The sequence below is a fragment of the Enoplosus armatus genome, chromosome 24, assembly GCF_043641665.1.
Source record: "Enoplosus armatus isolate fEnoArm2 chromosome 24, fEnoArm2.hap1, whole genome shotgun sequence".
In the NCBI taxonomy this organism is placed as follows: Eukaryota; Metazoa; Chordata; class Actinopteri; order Centrarchiformes; family Enoplosidae; genus Enoplosus; species Enoplosus armatus.
Window position 1 is genome coordinate 2,064,875 of NC_092203.1, and position 19,633 is coordinate 2,084,507.

At 44.7% G+C, this 19,633-nt stretch overlaps 1 protein-coding gene across 1 annotated transcript in view; it reads left to right on the plus strand.

The window, feature by feature from the left end:
* Nucleotides 1–19,633, plus strand: part of xirp2a (xin actin binding repeat containing 2a) — a 48,079-nt gene that overhangs the window by 11,876 nt on the left and 16,570 nt on the right. Inside the window, exons 2-3 of the mRNA XM_070930526.1 lie at nucleotides 6,128–6,236; nucleotides 16,370–16,527. Coding sequence (XP_070786627.1) covers nucleotides 6,128–6,236; nucleotides 16,370–16,527 — 267 coding nt within the window. The remainder of the gene's footprint in view (nucleotides 1–6,127; nucleotides 6,237–16,369; nucleotides 16,528–19,633) is intronic.

The following is a 19,633-nucleotide window of genomic DNA, read 5'->3' on the forward strand; positions in this document are numbered from 1 at the left end:
TTTGTTTGGGTTTTCCTGCTTTACTCACTAAGACGGCCAGACTAATCGAACATCGTGGTCCAGGCCATTAACTGGGAACAGAACCCACATCTTCTGCATAGCAGTAACCGTTTGTGTTCGAGTGCTAAGGCCTTTGTCTCGCTGCTTTGAATTGTTGGAGAAGGTCAGAACATGCTAAGAGAAGTAAGTCCAGAGCAACTGGTTGCCTCGGTCAGCCCAGTGATTTGTTTGCTGTTGTACAGTCTCATGAGTCACTTTTGAGAGCAGCCACTCGTATGTTATGCCAGCAAACCCATAAGGCAGCTTTCACAGCCAGAAGCACTCAGTCCAAGAGCTGTCGGAGCGGGAGTGTGCATGTGGCTGAACTGTGTGAATACAGTGTCTGTGTACACATGCGCCGATCCACTCGGGCATGCACCATTTGCTTACAAAGGAATCCTGTCATTTAAAAGGAAGTACCTAAACAGTGAGTCATGTGTGAGTGACTTCGTCTTTTTGGCTGCCTCCTTCAGTCACTCGCCACACACTGCCGCGCTACTCCAGAGACGCTGTCATAGGCATCGAATTAACTTGCAAAGTCGCGGAGAGGACATGGGGTGCGCTAATCAGCGAGTGTCCCTGAATGGATTTGTGAGGAATTTGGCACGAGGAGGTCCGAAAGCAGAGGAGCAGAGAAGCGAACATTACAAAATGAAACAGAAGCTTTTATAGCTCTTGGGAGCTTTGGTCCCAGGTGCTCCCAGTTTCACTTACAGCGCAACCCAGACCGCCATTCACCTGCAAGACAATCAGGATAATAAGCATGCTGCAGACGCACTCAAACAGGCCAGGGAGCTGTCTCAACACACACACACACACACACACGAAAAAAGAAATGGAAAGGAAGATAGAGAGACAGAGGGCTAGAGAATGATAGGGGAAAACAGGGGAGGAAAAACAAAGGAAAGGTGGAAAAGGAACCGAGCAATCCAAAAATAAGATCTTAAAAGTGTTTCAGGAGTACATCCTGTTGAGGTGGGCGCCCTCTCTCCTCCAAAATGTCACATCTGATATTGAACCAGCGGACCGCTTCGATCCGAACTGCTACTGCAGCTCCCCCAACTCCAGCAAAAGCACTCGGAGCAATTTCTGAGCTATTTGAGTCGCAGTCAGGTGCAGGAGAGAGACGGCTAAAATGGTAACTTGTATTCAAACTCATCATAACATCCCATTTATTTGCCCACATTCTTTCTTGATTTATAATCCATTTTCATATCAATGGCCACAGCCTTGGGTGTATGACCGGATTCAAACGCTTACAGATGTGCTGTCAAAATAACGAAATATAATCAACAGATGCTGTTTAGAGGTGGGCCCAAGAGCTCAAAGATTCTCACTTCAACAGCTTATTCTAAGTGGCACTGACAAGGGAAGAAAGTGGGATGAACAGACGTCTATGCACTGGTGGATCCAGTCATCTTTAATTGGGGGAAACGGCAGATTTTTATTGTATGGATGCAATGCAACAGCACTTATAAGAAAAAACTTGATATGTGTTAAACCCCCACGTATTTTTCTTGGCATACGGAGGCCTTTTAGTTTAATCCTTAATTCACCAAACACCAAATGATCCCTCGTCGATCGAGCAGTAGTTGAAATGAAAAATGCGATTCAGGAAAAGTCCAGGTTTGACTCACAGTTTCCTGTGAAACATTCCGCAGTGGGCTGAGGGAAACCCACTTGATTCAAGTCGAGACAATATCGCTCCGTGTAAGAAGCTGTTATATTCTCAAAACTGACATTATCTCACCCAACTCTCACATTCTCTCTCGGGTTGAGAAAAATAAAACCTTTGGACTCAATTCTCGACTAATTGACTTATTAAGACTGACATTTTTTAAACAGGATGACACAGGAGGGGAGAGGGGGAGGACAGACAGAGAACATTTGAGTAGAGAGAGGCGGACAGCTCTCCTCAGAGACCCTCCATGCAGCACGGCATGCCATTAAAGTCCTACTAGTGGGAGCGGCGCTTGTTAGAGGACGAAAATGTCAACAGCCGACATAAGGCAATCAGCGCAAAAATGCACGTGTGGCGGCAAGCTCAGGGTCTCCTGGATCGGTCTATGTCCCGGTGATGTCTCCCTCTAATAGGCACCAATGTGAAGGTGAAGGATGTCACGGTGTCACCTCCCCAGACTAGCAGTGCGTGTATTACTATTTCCTGTTACCATGGTTTCGCCATCACAGGTCCGACTGGCCTCTTTGTAGGCGTCTGTCACACATGAAATGGCCCCAGATGGCCAGCATTGATTTCATTAGCTGAGGATCCGGTGATTTTCTTTTATTTATTTATTTATTTATTTTTATACAGGGATTATCTCCTGCGACAGGCCGGCAGCGTTTAGACAGATTTCACGAAGCACTGTCCCTTATTAACTCTGTCAGTCTGTTGGAGATATGGCGAGACATCTCCCACCACCACCACCACCACTACTATCCCCCACCCTCTTCCTCCTTCCTCAGCGGCTGCCTGCGCCAAAGAGAACATATGGCAGGCACTCAAAGCTAGATAGCACTTGCATGCATGAGACATTGAGCTGTGTCGCTGCTGCCGTTCATGCGGTTATTGTATTTTTGTTAAATGGATAACTGCGCTCTTCACCTCGGATTGGTGGAATCATCCCAAAACGCCTGGTGGACTCAAAATGATGTCCTTTTAAGGACAGTACCAATCACCAGTGTGATGTCTTTAGAATCAACTGATGTGATACTGATCATGGAGAAATTCCAGAAAGCTCCCAGATAACAGATCCAGCAAAAGCCAATCCTTTTCCTCATGTCTGTTACTATGTTCAAACTTAGACTTAGACTTATGGAGTACATGATATTATTAAAGATCCAGTGGCGGACTCAGGCTCAAAACTACAAAGGGTTCCAGCTGCATGTGGTGGGGCACTAGTGGGCAGAAAGTTTCTGCATTGCGTTTTCTTCACTAGATGGGCACCCACAGGGCACTTCATCACGTTTCCTTGCACAATGGGCCTCTGTAGAGGGCACTTTATCATGTTTTACCTACCATAAGGAGTCACAAATGAATAGATTTCAAGTATTAATTGCTTTTTGTATAGTCAGAATTGCTGCAAAAACAATACATTTGATGCTGGGTGATGACATCATTTTGTTAAAAAGATATTACAAAGACACATTCAGCTATGTATGTATTGAGAAGTGTGCATTAAAAGGTTTTGAATGTGTTGTGCATCAGAGTGTGTGTTCCCTGACGCTCTCTCTGTGCCCTCCACCAGCTTTGTAAAGAGGTCATTGGTTTTTGTCAGCAGAATTACTGCACATTATCAGTCTCTCCTCGCAGAGTGGCTGTTTTTCATTGGTTTTTGAAGACTGCCTTTGTGTAGCCTCTTTTGAAAAAGAAAAACACACATTCTTTATGCCAGTAGTATTGAATAACTTTGGACCAATCTCCACCTTGATGTATTTTTGAAACTTGTTTACTCTCAACTCTCAACGTTTTACTGGCTTCAATTCTAATTTCAGTCTTGCTTCAGTGCCAAGCACTGAGATGACTGCTCGAAGATGTAAATTATATTTGAACAAACTTGGATGCCAGAAAAATATCTAATTTGGTGCCTTTTGAGCTCAATACTACAATTTATTCCATCAATTACAAGCTCCTCCTTGAGAGGCGATAATCTCAGGTTGGATCCTAGAGCGCACTTTCTGACATACAGAACTGGTCGAGACTATTTGGTCAGTTCTGTTCATAAATATTTTTCTGCCGTGCCCCAGGGGACCTTCCTGGGTCCCGTCCTTTTTTATTGTATTTGCTGCTTTTAAGGCTGAGGAGTGCTCGAAACAAACAAGTTCATACGACTTGTTGTCCGACCACATCCGAAGGCAAAAGTGTGTAGACCTGTTCCAGACAGCTACACACCATAACTGATACGGAGATGGTTGAGACGTGATGAATTGTCCAAATGGAGAAAGCGGTGTACATTAGTGTTGTGTGAAGAATCAAAAAAGAGAGCTTGAGAGAAGAAGTTCACCTCTGCAGACACCTGACCCGATCACTCCGTTAGCTTTTAGCATGATGAAATGTGGCGTACAGCAAAGACGCTTAGGCGATTAATTGATGAGTCGACCCAGAGATTGGTTTTCGGACTGTTGGTTGGACAAAACAAGACGTGAAAACCTTGGGCTTTAGAAAAGTATGATGGGCATTTTATAGACCAAACAATTAATCCGTCAATCAAGACATTAATCGTCAAAGATTAATCAATTATAAAATGAATCTCCTTGGAGCCCCAGTGTGGTGAGTGATTGTTATTTAGTTGCCACACTTATTTGGATCTTTTTTTTCTGGTCAGTAAGTCAATTTCAACAAAGTCCTGAACTAATGTAACCTTGACGCTCCAATTTCGAGACGGAGGCTCAGCCTGGGTTACGATATATGGCACTTACTGTAGTGTATGTGCACACAGCCAATTGCTTCATCTGCTCTGAGGCGTAATGTACAGAGCAAATCCTTCAAAATCCACACACCACACGTAGTGGATGCATAATTCACCACAGACGTTGGCTTTAAGTGAAGTGTAAACAAGCCCGTCAGACAACCAAAGAGAGATAAATGTTTGAATCCCTTTTAATGGCTCTCATTCAGCGACTTTCACCTCTGTAAACAGCTGTAATGAACTCAAGCCACACACACACACACACACACACATATTTTTCACACACTGGCCCGTAAAAACAGCCTCACCGCTCGCGCACTTAATCATCCCCCGAGCAAAGTAACAGCCCGTTGTAGACAAAATACTGTTTAATATCAACAGTCGGGCGCGGAGCACTGGGGAGCTGTGGTTAGCAGCCGGTTTGGACCGTGTGCTTTTTGCTCCTCGCAGCTCACTGATTTGAGCTTCATTCGATGTGAGTGCTACTTCGGCAAGAGAGAAAGAGAATGACAGTGACAGAAAGGGGGAGATTATGTTTACATCCCTGTTTTGCCACGGTTTGTGTGTGTGTGTGTAACACTGCAGGAAAGTATGCAAATGACCATGCATGTCTTTTGGGGATTTGCTAAATGGGATTTTTGAGGACAATGTTTTGTCCTTTTTGGTGCATTTCTGAAATTATGGTTGACACCTTCAGCAGGGAGAAGGAGCCCAAGAGACAGACAGATGCTGGTTTGTGTGTGTGTGTGTGTGTGTGTGTGTGTGTGTGTGTGAGCCACGTGGTTGTGCAATGTGCCGAGTTGTTGCGTGTTTGTTGTCACTCTGCGTTGACGCCCGGCAAGATGCTGTCGGAAAAAAAAAACACTATTGGGAATACATTTGATTTGCAAATGAAAAAACACACACACACGCACATTTGCAAAGGCACACACTACATCTACACACACACACACACACACACACAGGTGTGTTTGTTCCCCGCGGGGATGATTTGCAACTGAATAGGCGTGTTGCACCGGCTGACTTCTAAGTTCTGACAAAATGCTTCCAGAGGAAAAACAAGCTCTGTATGCACCAAGGACATGCCATTTACCAATGTTGTACCTTTTATCAACAGAAGCCTTTAGTTACAGCTAGAGTGGCTCTATTAAAATTCAACCAAGTGCTGTTTGCACTAACTTTCCAGTCAATGCCTACTGTTCACATTGTGTTCAAGGTCGTCTCTCTTTACACTCGCAGGTGTGTGTGTGTGTGTGTGTGTGTGTGTGTGTGTGTGGTTGTTGGTGTGTATGCGCACATGTATTTTGTGTGCAGACCAGACGACTGCAACAAAGTTTCACTGGAATCCAGAGCTTAAATGTCACCAGTGTCGTTTTTCTTACTTGAGGTATGTGTGGCAGAATGGGTGTCCTCTGCTTTTCTGTGTGTGAGAGGGTGTGTGTGCACGGGTGTGTGTGCACATGTGTGTGTGTGTGTGTGTGTGTGTGTGTGTGTGTACAGGCGATTTTGGGCACAGCCAGCTGGTTTGTGATGACCTGTAGCGTCACCTCTCCCTCTCCCTGTTGAAAAAGCACAGGTGTTTTCACTGATAGCCCTCTCTCTCGCTCTCTCTCTCTCTCTCTCTCTCTCTCTCTCTCTCTCTCTCTCTCTCTCTCTCTCTCGCGCTTTCTCTCAACCAGGAAGTGACAACTGTCCACACCTCCCCGTCCAAAAGAGCAACGTCCAGTAGTCTCGCACAGGCCGACCCATCGTCAGATCACACCATGGCCTCACAGGATGCCACTCTCTGTGAGTATTTTCTTGATTCTCATTAGGAAATTGTATTTTAAAGTTAAAAAAGTTGCTTTTCGGGAAGCTTTGATGCAACATCAGATGTGTTATAACATATGAAAGGAGGCCTCGCTCTCTGATTGCATCACGGTTACACTCGTCTCAAACAAACAACCGAGCCTTCGGGTGCAATGTGGTGTCTCATTTGTTCTGTAAGATAAACATTTGGCAGAAAGCAGCTTTTGAAAGCTAGATTGTTCATGGCCAGATAAGGCTGCCTCCCTGGCAGGTTTTTAATGGGAAGATGGGGGCTCGCTAGATACTGTGCTTCCATTACTGTGATAGCAAGCACTGTGGTGGCTACCTCCAGTTTGTTTTCCACTGGCGCTGATAGCGGTGTACACACAGATGGAGCTTGCAGTGCAAGGTAAAATGCTTTTCTGTTTTTTTTTTACTCTGCGAATCACAAATATACTAAAGGAGCAAGTTCAGAGTATGGTCATCACGGAGGGAGTTACTTTTGTGGGTGTGAGAGATTCTAATTGGGATAAAACACCTCCAGAAATTCTGTAAAACTATGTTAAAAGTTTAAAATATTCCAAATGTAGAGAAGAACATGGTTTATTCCCCCAACATGTCCAAGTTAAACAAGACTAAGGGTCTACAGCCATACTAGCGTCTCTGTGAGGCACAGTGGAGCTAAATGCTAGCTTTAGCATTCTAACTTGTTCACAGTGACAAAGCAAACATGCTGATGTTTAGCAGGTATAATGTTTTTACAGCAACTACAGCTGAAGCCTGTATTTGGTCATAACCCAAAGTAGTGGACAAATTAAAAATGGTGCCATCACCAAATTTATAACAATTCATCTTGGGGGGAACATGAATGTCTGTACCAAATGTCATGGCAATCCATCCAATAGTTGTCAAGACATTTCACTCAAAACCACCAATGTAAACCTCATGGTGGCGCTGGAGGAAAAGTCAGGGAATCACCAAAATCATCAGGATTCAGCCTTCGGGGACCATGAATATACATATATATATGTGTGATGTATAAAATTAACATGTGGAGCTTCTGACCTGACTGGATGTACATCTTATGAACATAACACATGAAGACAGGAGGGTACACAGGATAATGGTTTTTAATATAATAATGAGTGGAAAGGAGCTGTAACACAGCATTAGCATGTTATCACATTTTAAATGAATATGGCGAACATGTTAGCAAGCAGTTGCCAATTTTCACAACCAGCAGGTACAGAGCAACATTAGCATTTATTTAGAGTTGTGTTTCTGATGAATGTAAGTCCAACATTCACTCTCTTTTAGTTCGGTTTTCGGTCTCCACCAGCTTCTGAGAAAAATATCAGGCTCTTTAGCTGCTAAATGCTGTGTTCCCCTATGTTCGCTTCAAACGGCGACTTTCACATGCAAGCAGTCATGTGATCTGATCATGTGTTATTATGAAAAATATTGAGTATAGCCGCTTTAATATACACCGTTGATAATTGTTTTCTCATATAACCCACTGTTGTCTTGTTCTTTGTCCTCCTTTGTCCTTTTTTATGCTTTGGCAACACATATGTCTTTCCATGTCATGCCATTGCAAATAAAAATTGTAAACAACAGGCAAAGGGAGAGATGGTGACTGTGGAGAGTGAGAATATAAAAAGACGCAAGTGTTGACAGGCCTCAAATTAGTATCAAGGCGTTACGTGCACACACACGCACTCATAAACCCGACCATGCATGCTCCCACTCATCATATTCACACATGCAGACTGAGAGCCTCTCCATCTCTACCTGAGATCAGTCAGGCTTTCGCGTCCCCCGCTCCTCTAAATCTCCGCGCTGTCTAAAATCGGAGCTTCTTGACGATACCCGGCGTTCCTGTTGTCCCGTCTGAGCGACGGCTTTTTGTCTTCGCTGACAAGTTGTCACGCAAAAAAACGGCGCATCATCTGCCAGGTCAAGTGACTGACAGTGTTGGCAAAGCCGCAGTGTTTAAATAAAGCACGGCGGCGGAGTAACTGCGCTTTAAAAACAGATGCAAAGCTCACCTCTAAATCTCCACGCTGCTGCTCTTTGTAAACAGGACGCCCTGTTTACTTGTTTCCTCTCGTATTCCGCCAGAAACACCACCATGAAACCGTGGCTGCCTCTGTGGCACACACAACAATGGGAGTTAGAATGTGTTTTTATTATGTTATTTAAATACTGTGTGTGTGTGTGTATATATATATATATATTTATAAATTAGTCTGTGGCTGATTAAACTTGTCAGACACACTTGGCCCAAGAGAATTTTTCAAAGTGTGCAAATGCTGCCAATTGGAACTGGATTTGCCGTTTTTAGTTTTAATTAATCTCCTCCCAGATTTGCTTTCCAAAAATGATGATGTCTTTATAATATTATGGTTCGGAAAAAACAAAGATTTTCCTCCTGTCCGTAACAGATTTGATCCCCTAAGTGGTTATTATGGGACACAAATTAGCCCCTGAGAGAGGATTGATGTCTGGAAATTGGGGGTTTTGACTGTATTGTGTATTGACGTGAGGCTGGTTCATGGTTACTCAGGGTGAATCAATACAATGTCTCTACACCATATGGCTTTAATATGCATGGAAATGTGTACAGTGGTTATTCTCTGAAATCCTTGGCATTTAAGCATGATGTTTCTTAACCTTGCTGAGCAAATACGTTTTCATAATCATGATTGCACTATTAATATCTGTTCACCCTGACTAATAGTGGATGCACTGTTGAAGTCATTTTTATTGCTATTTCTTCGTTTATTGTGCCTATTTTTTTATGTTACCCACATGTAATCTTTAAAGTGAGCCTATGAAGAAACATAAAAAATAGAATTCATGAGCAATAAGACGCACCTCACCCAACCTTCAGCTTTAGCTGGTCTGGTATGACCACCAGTAGCTTATAGTAGCTAATGTTAGCTAGCTTTAGTTATCCAACTTTAGATAGATGTTACTGTTTTTCCTACCAAGACAGTTCACTTACTTTTGTTACTGTTAGCAAGTCACAAATAAACATTTCAATGTTTGTATCACAGAAATAAAATGCAAATTAAACACAGCATACCTCACCAGGAGACATGCTTTTTCTGCTTGGGGTCCTAATTATGGTGTCTTTTTATTTCAAACTCTGCCTTTATCGGATAATATACAGCAGAGAGCTGACAGGAAATAAGGGGAGAGAGAGGGCAGGGCATGACATGGATCATAGGACCCCAGCTGGATTTCAACCAGTTATCCACAGATTAGGGGTCACCAGGACACCCCGTCGCTGTCTTTAAAGCAGCTGGCTCAAGAAAATGTCGGGAAATGAAGGGAAATTATCTCACAATTGCAGCCACGTTGGCTAAGTTACATAGCCTCGCTTAAAATAAATAGTTTGACATTTGGGGAAATATGCCTGTTGGCTTTCTTGCTGAGAGTTCAATGAGTGGATTGATACCACTGTCATGTCTGCATGCAGCCAAAGGGCTTAGCTAAGTATAGAAGTTAAAAAATCCATAAACCAGCACCTCTAAAGCTCAATAATTAACACATTGTGTCTCCTCGTTTAATCTGTCGAAAAAACACTTCCCTTTCTGCGAGGACCAGTGAAAGATCGTTTCCTAGTTTTTATTTTTCCCCTTATCTTTCCTTGTTCTCCTTTTTCAAGTTGAACTGTAGCAGCCTTTGTGTACGCTTTAATGACTGTCGCGTACAAGGCCAAACCCTCATAGCCCACAGGAGCCTGTAACTGACAGAAATAGTGCATTTACTGATATAAGTTTACCCGTTATAATATGAACATGATGAAGCCCCCCTCCCAAGATACTATTAGCACTATTAGTCCAAAGACAACATTTCTGTAGCTTGTCCAAGTATATTTTCAAGTTAAGCTAATACGCCTCGTTTTCAACTCATCAGGAAGCAAAACACGTCCCACAAGCCATTAGCCGGTTAAACTGGGCTTCCTAAACACTTTTAAGGGCCGACTCCAAAAGACACATCATAAACTGACATGAAGAAACCCGCCAGCTTAGGCATTAAGGCTCCAAACACACTCTTAATGAAACGCAGCATAGGGGCCGGTACTTGCTCCATTTAAAGAGAATATGTGCTGTTGCATACATAAATGTTTAGCACATGAATAGAATACAACCTCACTTTTCCCAAGCATAATATCCAGAAAAAAAATATTTCACTTTTACTGGAGAGAAAATAAATCGGGTTTGTTTGATCAAAAGACCAAGAGAGACATCTGAAGAGGTGATTTATCATTATTTACATGTGTTTCTGTCTTGGACTGAGAACAAAATATCCTTTTCTACTCCAGTGGTAGAGCCATTCTCCAACCCTGATTAGCCGAAAATGAAATTGTTAGGTATGGGGAACGTCTTGACATTGCGTTCTCACAGACAGAAACAGGTGGAATAGTTCTGGAGTCGTTAGCATTGATTAGCACATCCCTATCCAACCCAGACACAGTATATTAAACTCACGCTAAGTCTCTTTATTGCCAACTTGCTGTAACAAATTAAAGATGCTAAACCCGTTCGGCGCTTCTGAAAGTTATTTTAGTTTAAAACCCAATTGAACTTGGACTCACTCTGGACTTTTGTTTGGGGATGTTCTCAGGCCCCTTCATTAGGTATTCTACAGGAGTATGTTTATTTTCCACTTTAGGAACAGGAAATCCATGTGCAATTTCAGTGGGATTATCAGCAGAGTGCAGCTTCTCCGAAGCCTGATAACCGCGCTTTTCTCTAGTCGATGTGCTGCCACTGGCACCTCATGGGGTGGGCTCTCGGAAAAAACACCTTGTGTTTCATATATGAGGTCACAGCAAATAATAAAGAGAGAATAGACATAAATTGTTCCTGCAGGGTTATGTAAGATAGATTCTGTCTTTGATGTAGGTTGAAAAAGAGCCTCAGACACAAACATAAGGTCACTGGTTCAGAAGAGGACCTTTGCCATTGCTTTAGGACAATGTATGTCCAAGAAAGAAGGAAGAAGGAAAAGGAAGACGAGATATGATTTTCTATTCTTCACCAGTTACCTTCTCGAGTGTGTCTTGATTGTTAAAGGTTCTAGCTCAGTCCTTTTCGGGGCCTCCGCACAGCAGGCACTGCACTCGTTTCCTCACTTTGCATTGGCCTTACTGTCCATCTGCGGGGCTGTCTTTGAAAAAGGTTCAAAGGCATCACGATGGCAGGCCTAAAGTGCACAAGATGGCACAAGATGGCACAAGATTTACAGGGAGCAAAGGTTTCACCTCGAGGCACACTCAACTCCTCTTGGCAGAACGTTTTAAATCATTCACCACACTGAGTTGAGCAGCTTTCACAGGCGATATTCAACTCGAGAGGGGCATAGATGCTCGCATAGATCTCAGACCTATACAGCAGCAGGAGTTCGTTTAGGAGCTATGCTATCAACGAACGTCTGAGAGGAAGCACAGCCATTCCCTGACAATATAAGTGATGCCGAGCACATGAATCAATAATCAATAATGCACAGGGCTTTGTAGGGAAACGGTGTGTTAGTAAGACCTGGGCAAGTCAATTTCCTTCCCAGGCATCTATTTTAAAGCAACAGTTTGACATTTTGTGAAATGTAGTTAGATGAGAAGATGAATGCCACTGTCATGGCTGTTCGCTAAATATGCAGCAGGAGCCAGCAGCTGGTTAGCTTAGCTTAACATGAAGACTGGAAGCAAGGGGGGGGGGGGGGGGGGGGCTAGCCTGGCTTTCTTCAAGGTTCAAAAATGTGTTCAAAACCAGCACCTCTGAAGCTCGGCAAAGTTGTGGTTTTAAAGCTACGTGCTGGAACTATTTCTCGGCGAACAGCGGCCCGGGGACTTCTAACTTGGTGTAAAAGCAACTTGTTTCTGTTTGTGTGCTAATTAAACAAATGAGGTGTTGTTGGGTGTATTGGACAAAGCCAGACTTTGCTTCCAGGCTTTATGCTAAGCTAGACTAATTGCTTGCCGGCTCTACCTCCATTTTTTTTTTTTAGCGCACAGACCTGAGAGTGGCATCAATCTGCTCGTCTAACTCGCTGCAAGAATGCGATGAAGCGTTTTTTCCCAAAACGTGGACCCGTTCTTTAAAGACAGTCTTCCCGTCATGTCCTTTTGTCTTTTGTTGTTGACATGTCATAGAATGGTATAAGCCCTCTCACTTTCTCACTGTTTGTCTGCATGTGTGTGTGTTATCTATGAAGCAGTGTGTATGAAATCTATCTCCACTGTGTGTGCTGAATCATGAAATGCCATGATATTTACCATGCTAACAAGCAGTGATTTCAAATGCCAAATGTCTCGCTGCTCTCTGCTGCGTAAATGAAGGGAGCACCACGTGTCTCTTGTCCAGCTCACGTCTGTCTCCATAAGACTACTGTGACATAAGGTTAAGGGCATGTTGGGTACCTTGATACTCGACGCTAAAAAAAAAAGAAAAGCCAACCCACATCCATCTGCCCTGGCCCCCAAGTCCATCCTATTTTTACGAAGGGGGACTTCTAAAATAAAATCAGCTGTCACTGGATGCCTGGGCCTCACTTAGCTGTGGAGCGCGCTGCTGGAGCTGGTCTCCAAGCCTCACCGTCTGTCTCTGCCCCGGATTTGCTTTTCAGCGTTGGGTTAAGGCTGGGCGACTAAGCCCATCTCATTTACCGGAGAGCCAAGGCCCTTCTTCTGTTCTGTTGGATTCTATTGTTTGACGCGCAGAGCAACCGACACAGTTAAAGAAGGTAAGCGACGTATGCGGACTGTCAGCATTTCAAGGCTGACTCTTGTATCAACATAAGCCCACCGCTGTCGGCACAGCTCTGTAAAGTGATTTTTCTACCCAAGCACAAGTGGAAGGAGACAGATTTGAAATGGTGCGTGGCGTTTTAGCCGATAATGAATTGGTTTGATGTGCCTGGGCTGCGCAGACGTGAGGCATCTTTGGTGTCAAATGGGAAATAAGATGAAGTGAAGGGAGTGTATTGTGTTGGAGCATCAGGTGCTGGAGCTTCATAAAGAACGAGAGGTGGTATTGCAGTGCGTTTCCCGCGATTCCACCAGGATTTGTGCATCGTCATAAAACATGCATGAGCCCTTCCTGTTTCCTTCCACCAGACATAACCGGCAGCGATCTGATCTGGAATATTCTGAAAGCATAGCAAATCGGAGACAAAGTGCTTAGCCTGGCATAAGGAAGCCCCCAGGGGCAATCCAGTCTCCATGTGAAGAAGTTATTTTGATAGATTTGACAGCTCAATTATTGTGCCTGTTTTGCTTTCGTCGGTAAGGAAGAAATCGCCCTCCATGGCTGACATTTCAATTAGTGCAGCTCGATTTGCCTCTCCTGTCAAACCTCGCCAGCCAAAAAGCTTTGGTCAGTAAGTAATGAACAGAAAATTGGGTTGCTTAAGGCTTCTGATGTGAGGAGAGGGCACAGGAGGGGGTGACGCCTCTGTGATTAGCGGACGGCCTTCTGCTTGACACAGATCTATGGGCCTTGATTTAGCTTTGAGCTACGCTGGCTCCTCTTGCACCCTTAGATTCTGAAATGACTCTGTTGTTATTCTTCTCTCTCTTTCCCAGGACACATTCTCCTTTGTTGTCTCTTGCCCTAACACCTCAAGCCGCCCTTCACCCCCTCACTTCTAGCTTGCCGGTGGCGCAGCACCTCACCTCTGATCGCTTTAGCGCAGGCAGCGGCGAAGAGGCAGTGACAGGGAGGTCAATGGCCCTCGGCTCGGCTCGATATAGCCGCTGAGTTGCGCATACCGGCAGCAGCATGGCCTCCCCCCCCCCCCCCGTTTACTTTTCCCAGTCTCTCCAACTTCCATTACCCCTCCCCCAACCTCGGTGCCATCGCTTGTGCTGCCGCCGTGGCATTGAAGAGATATGAAGCTAATACTCTGAGAAGACGACAGTAATAGGCAGCGTGGCGGTAATATGCCTCTAAGCAGTCCAATATGCTCTCCATCAAAAGCAGAAGTGACACAGGTTAGAGGTGAAAGCCTGTGGGGGGGAAACAAAAAAGGTTCTGCTATCAGGCTTGGTCCTCATTATATTGGGGCATCTTAAGCATTGAGACAGTGTTTGAAAGTTATTATTAATGCTAATTAAACATCTGTTGGTGCCAGTACTAATTAGTGACAGCACAGGGAGATGGTGAAAGGACTTTCAAATCTTTGAAATATTCTATCTCATTACAAGTTCTTTAGAGGCAAATTATTTGCCTCTATTTTGTTTTCTCTCCTTTTATTTCTCTCTCTCTCTCTCGCGCGCTCTTCAACTCCCAAAATCTCCCTGTCACAGGGGAACATGACGTGGCAGACAGAGCTGGTTTATTAAAAGGCCGGGTTTATTTTTTCCCCGGAGCCCTGGTTACCTCACCTCCATGCTATGGCAGCTTTGCATACGGCGTACCCTTCTCAGAAGCCAGAGAAATCCAAAGCACTGTTGTCACCGCATCAAACCCCCCCCCCCTCTGCCTCTCTGACAGCTCCAGACCATGAGAACATTTATCTCGGGTGATAAATGAGGGCATTATCCTTGTGTTTCTGTCATCGAGCCGGTATTAGGTTACACCGCAGCCTCAGGTGTAGGATTTCTGACCCATATTTATAGGATGCAGCGGGTAAAAAACCCCTGTGTATTTTCAGATGCTGCTGTCTCGGGCAGCCTATTTCTCTCCCTGACAGGTTATTGGTTACACTAACATGCCAGACGTAGCAGAAAGCTAAAATTGGTGGTATGAGGAGAGCGCGCTCTCGTCACATGGCGTCTGTATTAAGGCCCACAGTGGTGCAACAAAATTCACCCGTGCATTGTTACAAAATATTTGGCCATAGAAGCTTAGTGACTTAGAGACTATTCGCAGACGCTAGTTGGTAAACAACCATAGCTCTGCAGCTAACCGCTAACACACCATCCACCCTGGAGCATGCTAGTGCTCGTCACGTGCTTTTTATTTTTCATTGTGCACCCCTGTTGGTCAATGGCGCCAGCTCAGGCAACCAATCCGCTGATCCAGCATGCGTGAATTCAGATCAAACCAGCGGTGATCTCCTCATTTAGATGATGTGGATACCAGGAGTGGGCTATATCAAGCCAGTGTAGTCACAGATAAACTATACGTGGGCTCAGAGAAGTGTTCAGCCAAGCATGAACGGTATGTACTATACCACTAAGCACCGAATCTGTTACTAATCTCTGTACTACTACAGCACCAAGGGCACCTTCACTGGAGCCCTGTGCATTTAAGAAGCAGCTGCTATCAGACTTTTCAAATAAACATCCGTCCGTCTTGAAGCAGAACTCATACTGACCCCTACTTTGAGCCAAAACTTACACTAGCACACAATCCACGTGGAGAAAATGTGCGAGCGCCTCGTTGGAAAAAAACGCAACAAGGAGGAGGATTTCAAAATGTCAAAAGGTTACAGCGTGAGCACATAATGAGAGAGAATAAATTCTATTTAGGGTCTTCTTTCATCCCACGGTGTTGTTGCCCGGAGAGAGCAAACACGCCAAGAGCTAAAAGGTCCAGTGTGGGTGTCTGCTGAGCCCTAATGGAGCCTTCTCTGTTGCCTAATGATGCTTTTGTAGCACAGAGAAGTCAAATGTAAAAATCAGTGGTCTCCCCTAATTGGCTGTCCGCGGGGACGCGCTGAGCAGTACGCGGCATCGCAACGCAGCGCTCTGTGATTGATGAGCTCTCCGCCTCGCTTTCGTGTCAACATTGGCGGCTACGGGTTGTTTGCCTCCGGCCAACACTTGCTTAAGACATCTGCAGTATGTAGAAGTATGCAGATGAGTGTTGAGTTTCCTTTTATCTCCTTCCCATGTCATTTAGGAAACTACAGTGTGATTTATAATAGTTTAGTAACAGTGCTGTTCTCTCTGAAACAGCTAAAAAAGGGAATCCATTCCATTGAATCTGGTTGAAACAGTCACCTCAGCCTGTTCCAGTATAATGACAGAGACCTCATATATACAAAACTGTCCCTTAATCCAATATATATTGTATATAAAAGACATATCTGACAAATACATACAGTTTGGTTTGCGCGCATCGGCGAAAGGCATTCACACCTTACGGGGTCATTTCTCTGTGTTCGTTTGTGCTTAGCTGCAGGCAGCGCACGCAGATCCAGGTCAGGACGTCCCGAGGACTGGGCCCCGAGCGCCGAGGACCAGGGGGGTGAGCCGGTGTCGGTGAAAGAGCGGCTGGCGATGTATCAGGCTGCCGTGTCCAAGAAAGAAGCCAGCAGTTCCTCCTCGGCTGCGGTAAGGCGATACTTCCACGCGGATGTAACGAGAGATGGCAGGCAGCCGGGGGGGGGGCGGGGGGCAGCAGACAGTCAGTGTAACATTACTAATGTTCATGACCCTATTCCTCTCTTTTAATTCTCCCCAAAGTACAAATCTGCTGCCACTGGACACTGTCCTGCCTGTAAGCTACTTTGTTGAACAGGGAAAGGGGGAGATGGGAGCCACAGGGCTCTGGTGGGATTTATTTATTTGTCAAAAGGCTCAGCACTGGACAGGAAAGCTAAACCTCTGGAGAGTGAGTGTGGAGTCAGGAGGGATCATTTCATACTGCCTACCTGAATCCAAATCACAGATACTTTATTGATCCACGGGAGGGGGGGGGGGGGGGGGGGGGTATGTGCATTCTACTACAATGTAAACAACAATATTGAGAAACAAAAGTAGAAAAATTGAAAAAAAAGAATGGTTTAAATAGTAAATAGTAATAATAATGCTGAGAGACGGGATCTATAAATGTGAAAAAATGTATAGATGCAGTATTGGTACTGCAGTTGCATTATTGCTCAAAATGATTCAGTTGAGTCAGGAAATAAACAGTATGAATAAATGATGGGGTTGGTTGGAGCTGCTGACAGGGGTGAAGTAAGTCAGAGGGCCACTCTTGTTGACTCCCAGTGTCTGACACTCCGAGGGAGGAGTGGAAAAGTTTGATGGCCACGGGCAGGACTGACTTCCCGGCGGTGCGTCTCGGTGGAGCGGGAGCCCTGTGCTTGACCGGCACGTCATGTGAGTGGGTGGGAGACCCCGAGAGTCCAGCTCCAACCCCCACAACGTCACACTGGCCTCGCGGATCCGTTTGTCTGAGAGTCTGTTTGCCACTGTCTGCCGCCCTCCACACGACGGGGGGGCTTTAGCTCCGACCCCTAGTTTAGGAACTACAGTCAGTATTAACAATCTGATAACGTCATATATAATAAATATATCACCCACAGGGGCCATTTTTCTGCAGAACCCGTACTTTTACTTTTGATACTTGAAGTACATTTAGCTGAGAATACTCCTGTACTTTTACTTCAGCAGGATTTACAATGCTGGACTTTACGCATATAAGAAATTCTACCCAGAAATGCAACAAAAATGTGGGCATTCGTCTTTATTTAAGGCCACTATGAATCCACAGCAGCACATTTGATTCATGTAATTTCAATATTGAATGTAAAATGTGTTTTCGTATCTGTTTAGACGGTTGATTATATCATACACACGGATCTTTTGTGTCAGAGTCAGAATCATAATGTGAAAAGGTTGACATTGCTCAGGGATATTTATGCACTGGCAACACACAGGCAGGGATAGCAACACACCCACACACACACACACACACGAATCCTGGTACAAAGAGGTAACACGCTTGCCCTTCAATAACCATGTCAGCCATTGTAACTTCATCTGTAGAAAACCAAAAAAAAATGTGTATTTTGCAGGAAATTCAGAAGAACACGCAGGCCTTCGCACAATATTCCTCCTTTTGATTAAAAACTCACAAAAAAACACCCCAATTTCTGAATATCCCTGAGTCACTAGTCATTACCAAGGACCAAAAAAAGCCTCAGCGGCTTTGAAGAGCCCGCATGCATTTTATAAACCCAATAATTCAACTGTGTGAGCAGTTAGTCAGCCGAAGCCATTACAACAAGTCGGCTCGGTGTCTAAAATAGTCCTGCCTACTGGAATATGTCTGTTGCTCCAACTGCAGCACATAACGTTAATGGAAATATCTCTTAGCAGCATTCACATGTTGTTGTTTTCTGTTTTTAGAGAGAAAAGATGAGTTTGAAAAGGCCTCTTATAGGCCCATAACAGCTAGTTGCCCTTATTTGCGAAGGCCGCGGAGGTTTTGTGCAGATAAAGTGGAATGGGCTCATGTATTATGCATTTTAAGGGCTGTTCCTGTTCAGAGGCGCAAAATATGGGAGGGAGGGAATTGATCCGAATGGCCGCTGCACCCAGTTTGTCACTGCTGAGTCACCACTGCGACGGAGGAAACTGGGTCTGAAGGGTAACATCTGAGGAAAAGCAGGCGTTAAATCTACACCGCCGTTGAGTCGGTCTCGGCTTTCCGCCTCTCTTGTTTCTCTCGCGGCGGCGTCCCGCTGTTTGTCCTGACGTCCATGGCACTCGGCAGCTCCAGGTCCAGCTGTATCTCATTCAGCCACTGACAACATCCGGCTCACATTTCCTCAGCTTTCAGTCGGTATTACGCCGGCAACACGCGAGAAGAGCCCTCAGGTGGAAGACTCTGGGTTGTTTTGACCCAATAGTGTTACCTTTTATGTTACTGCTGGCTTATTTACCCAAATTAAAACATGTGGTTTGGTTGCAAACTGTTGTAATCTGCTCCAGCTGTTTTTAAACGTACATGTCACTATTTGTTTGCGGTCACATATGTGTTTTCTTCGCAGTTTATCGCATCACTTTGTACAACAATAGGTTTGTTACAGTTTAAAGGTAGTTTGGTGGTGGTTTGGGTCCATTTTACCCAGTGATATTGAGTGTGCGGTGTAGGCCTGTGGTATCAGCAGCCTAATTGATGCAGTCAGCTGGCACGCTAACTTTCTATCTATTAGCTTCCCGCTCCAGACAGCTGTGAAGTAAAAGCAAAAGCTTTGAACTGCAACAACACCTACGTGTCCGTTTTTTTGGAGTAACTCTACTCTTTTAAGTTTTACACATCAGCGGACCCCCCTGGTCTTTGGATCAAACTTCAGTCCTCATAGCTCGAGGGTTAAATGCAGTAATCCAAGCTTCACGTCGAGACCTTGAATCTGCTGGTCTGCTGGGTGATAAATAATCCATGTCCAGCATGCACTTCATCAGGCCTCACTGCGGTACGTTAACAGCCATTAGAAAACCGTAACACTCCCAGAAACATGAATCAAATCGAGTGGGGGGAAAAAAATAAATACAAAATCACAAGATGAAGAATGTAAATATTCAAAAGCGAATTAATAGGAATGCTTTTAAGAAGTGAATGTTGTCCTCGACTGTGCAGCAGGATGAGTGGTGATTTTCAGTGAGTGCATTAACCGTCAGCTGGTCACAGGTTCTGCATGGCAACAAG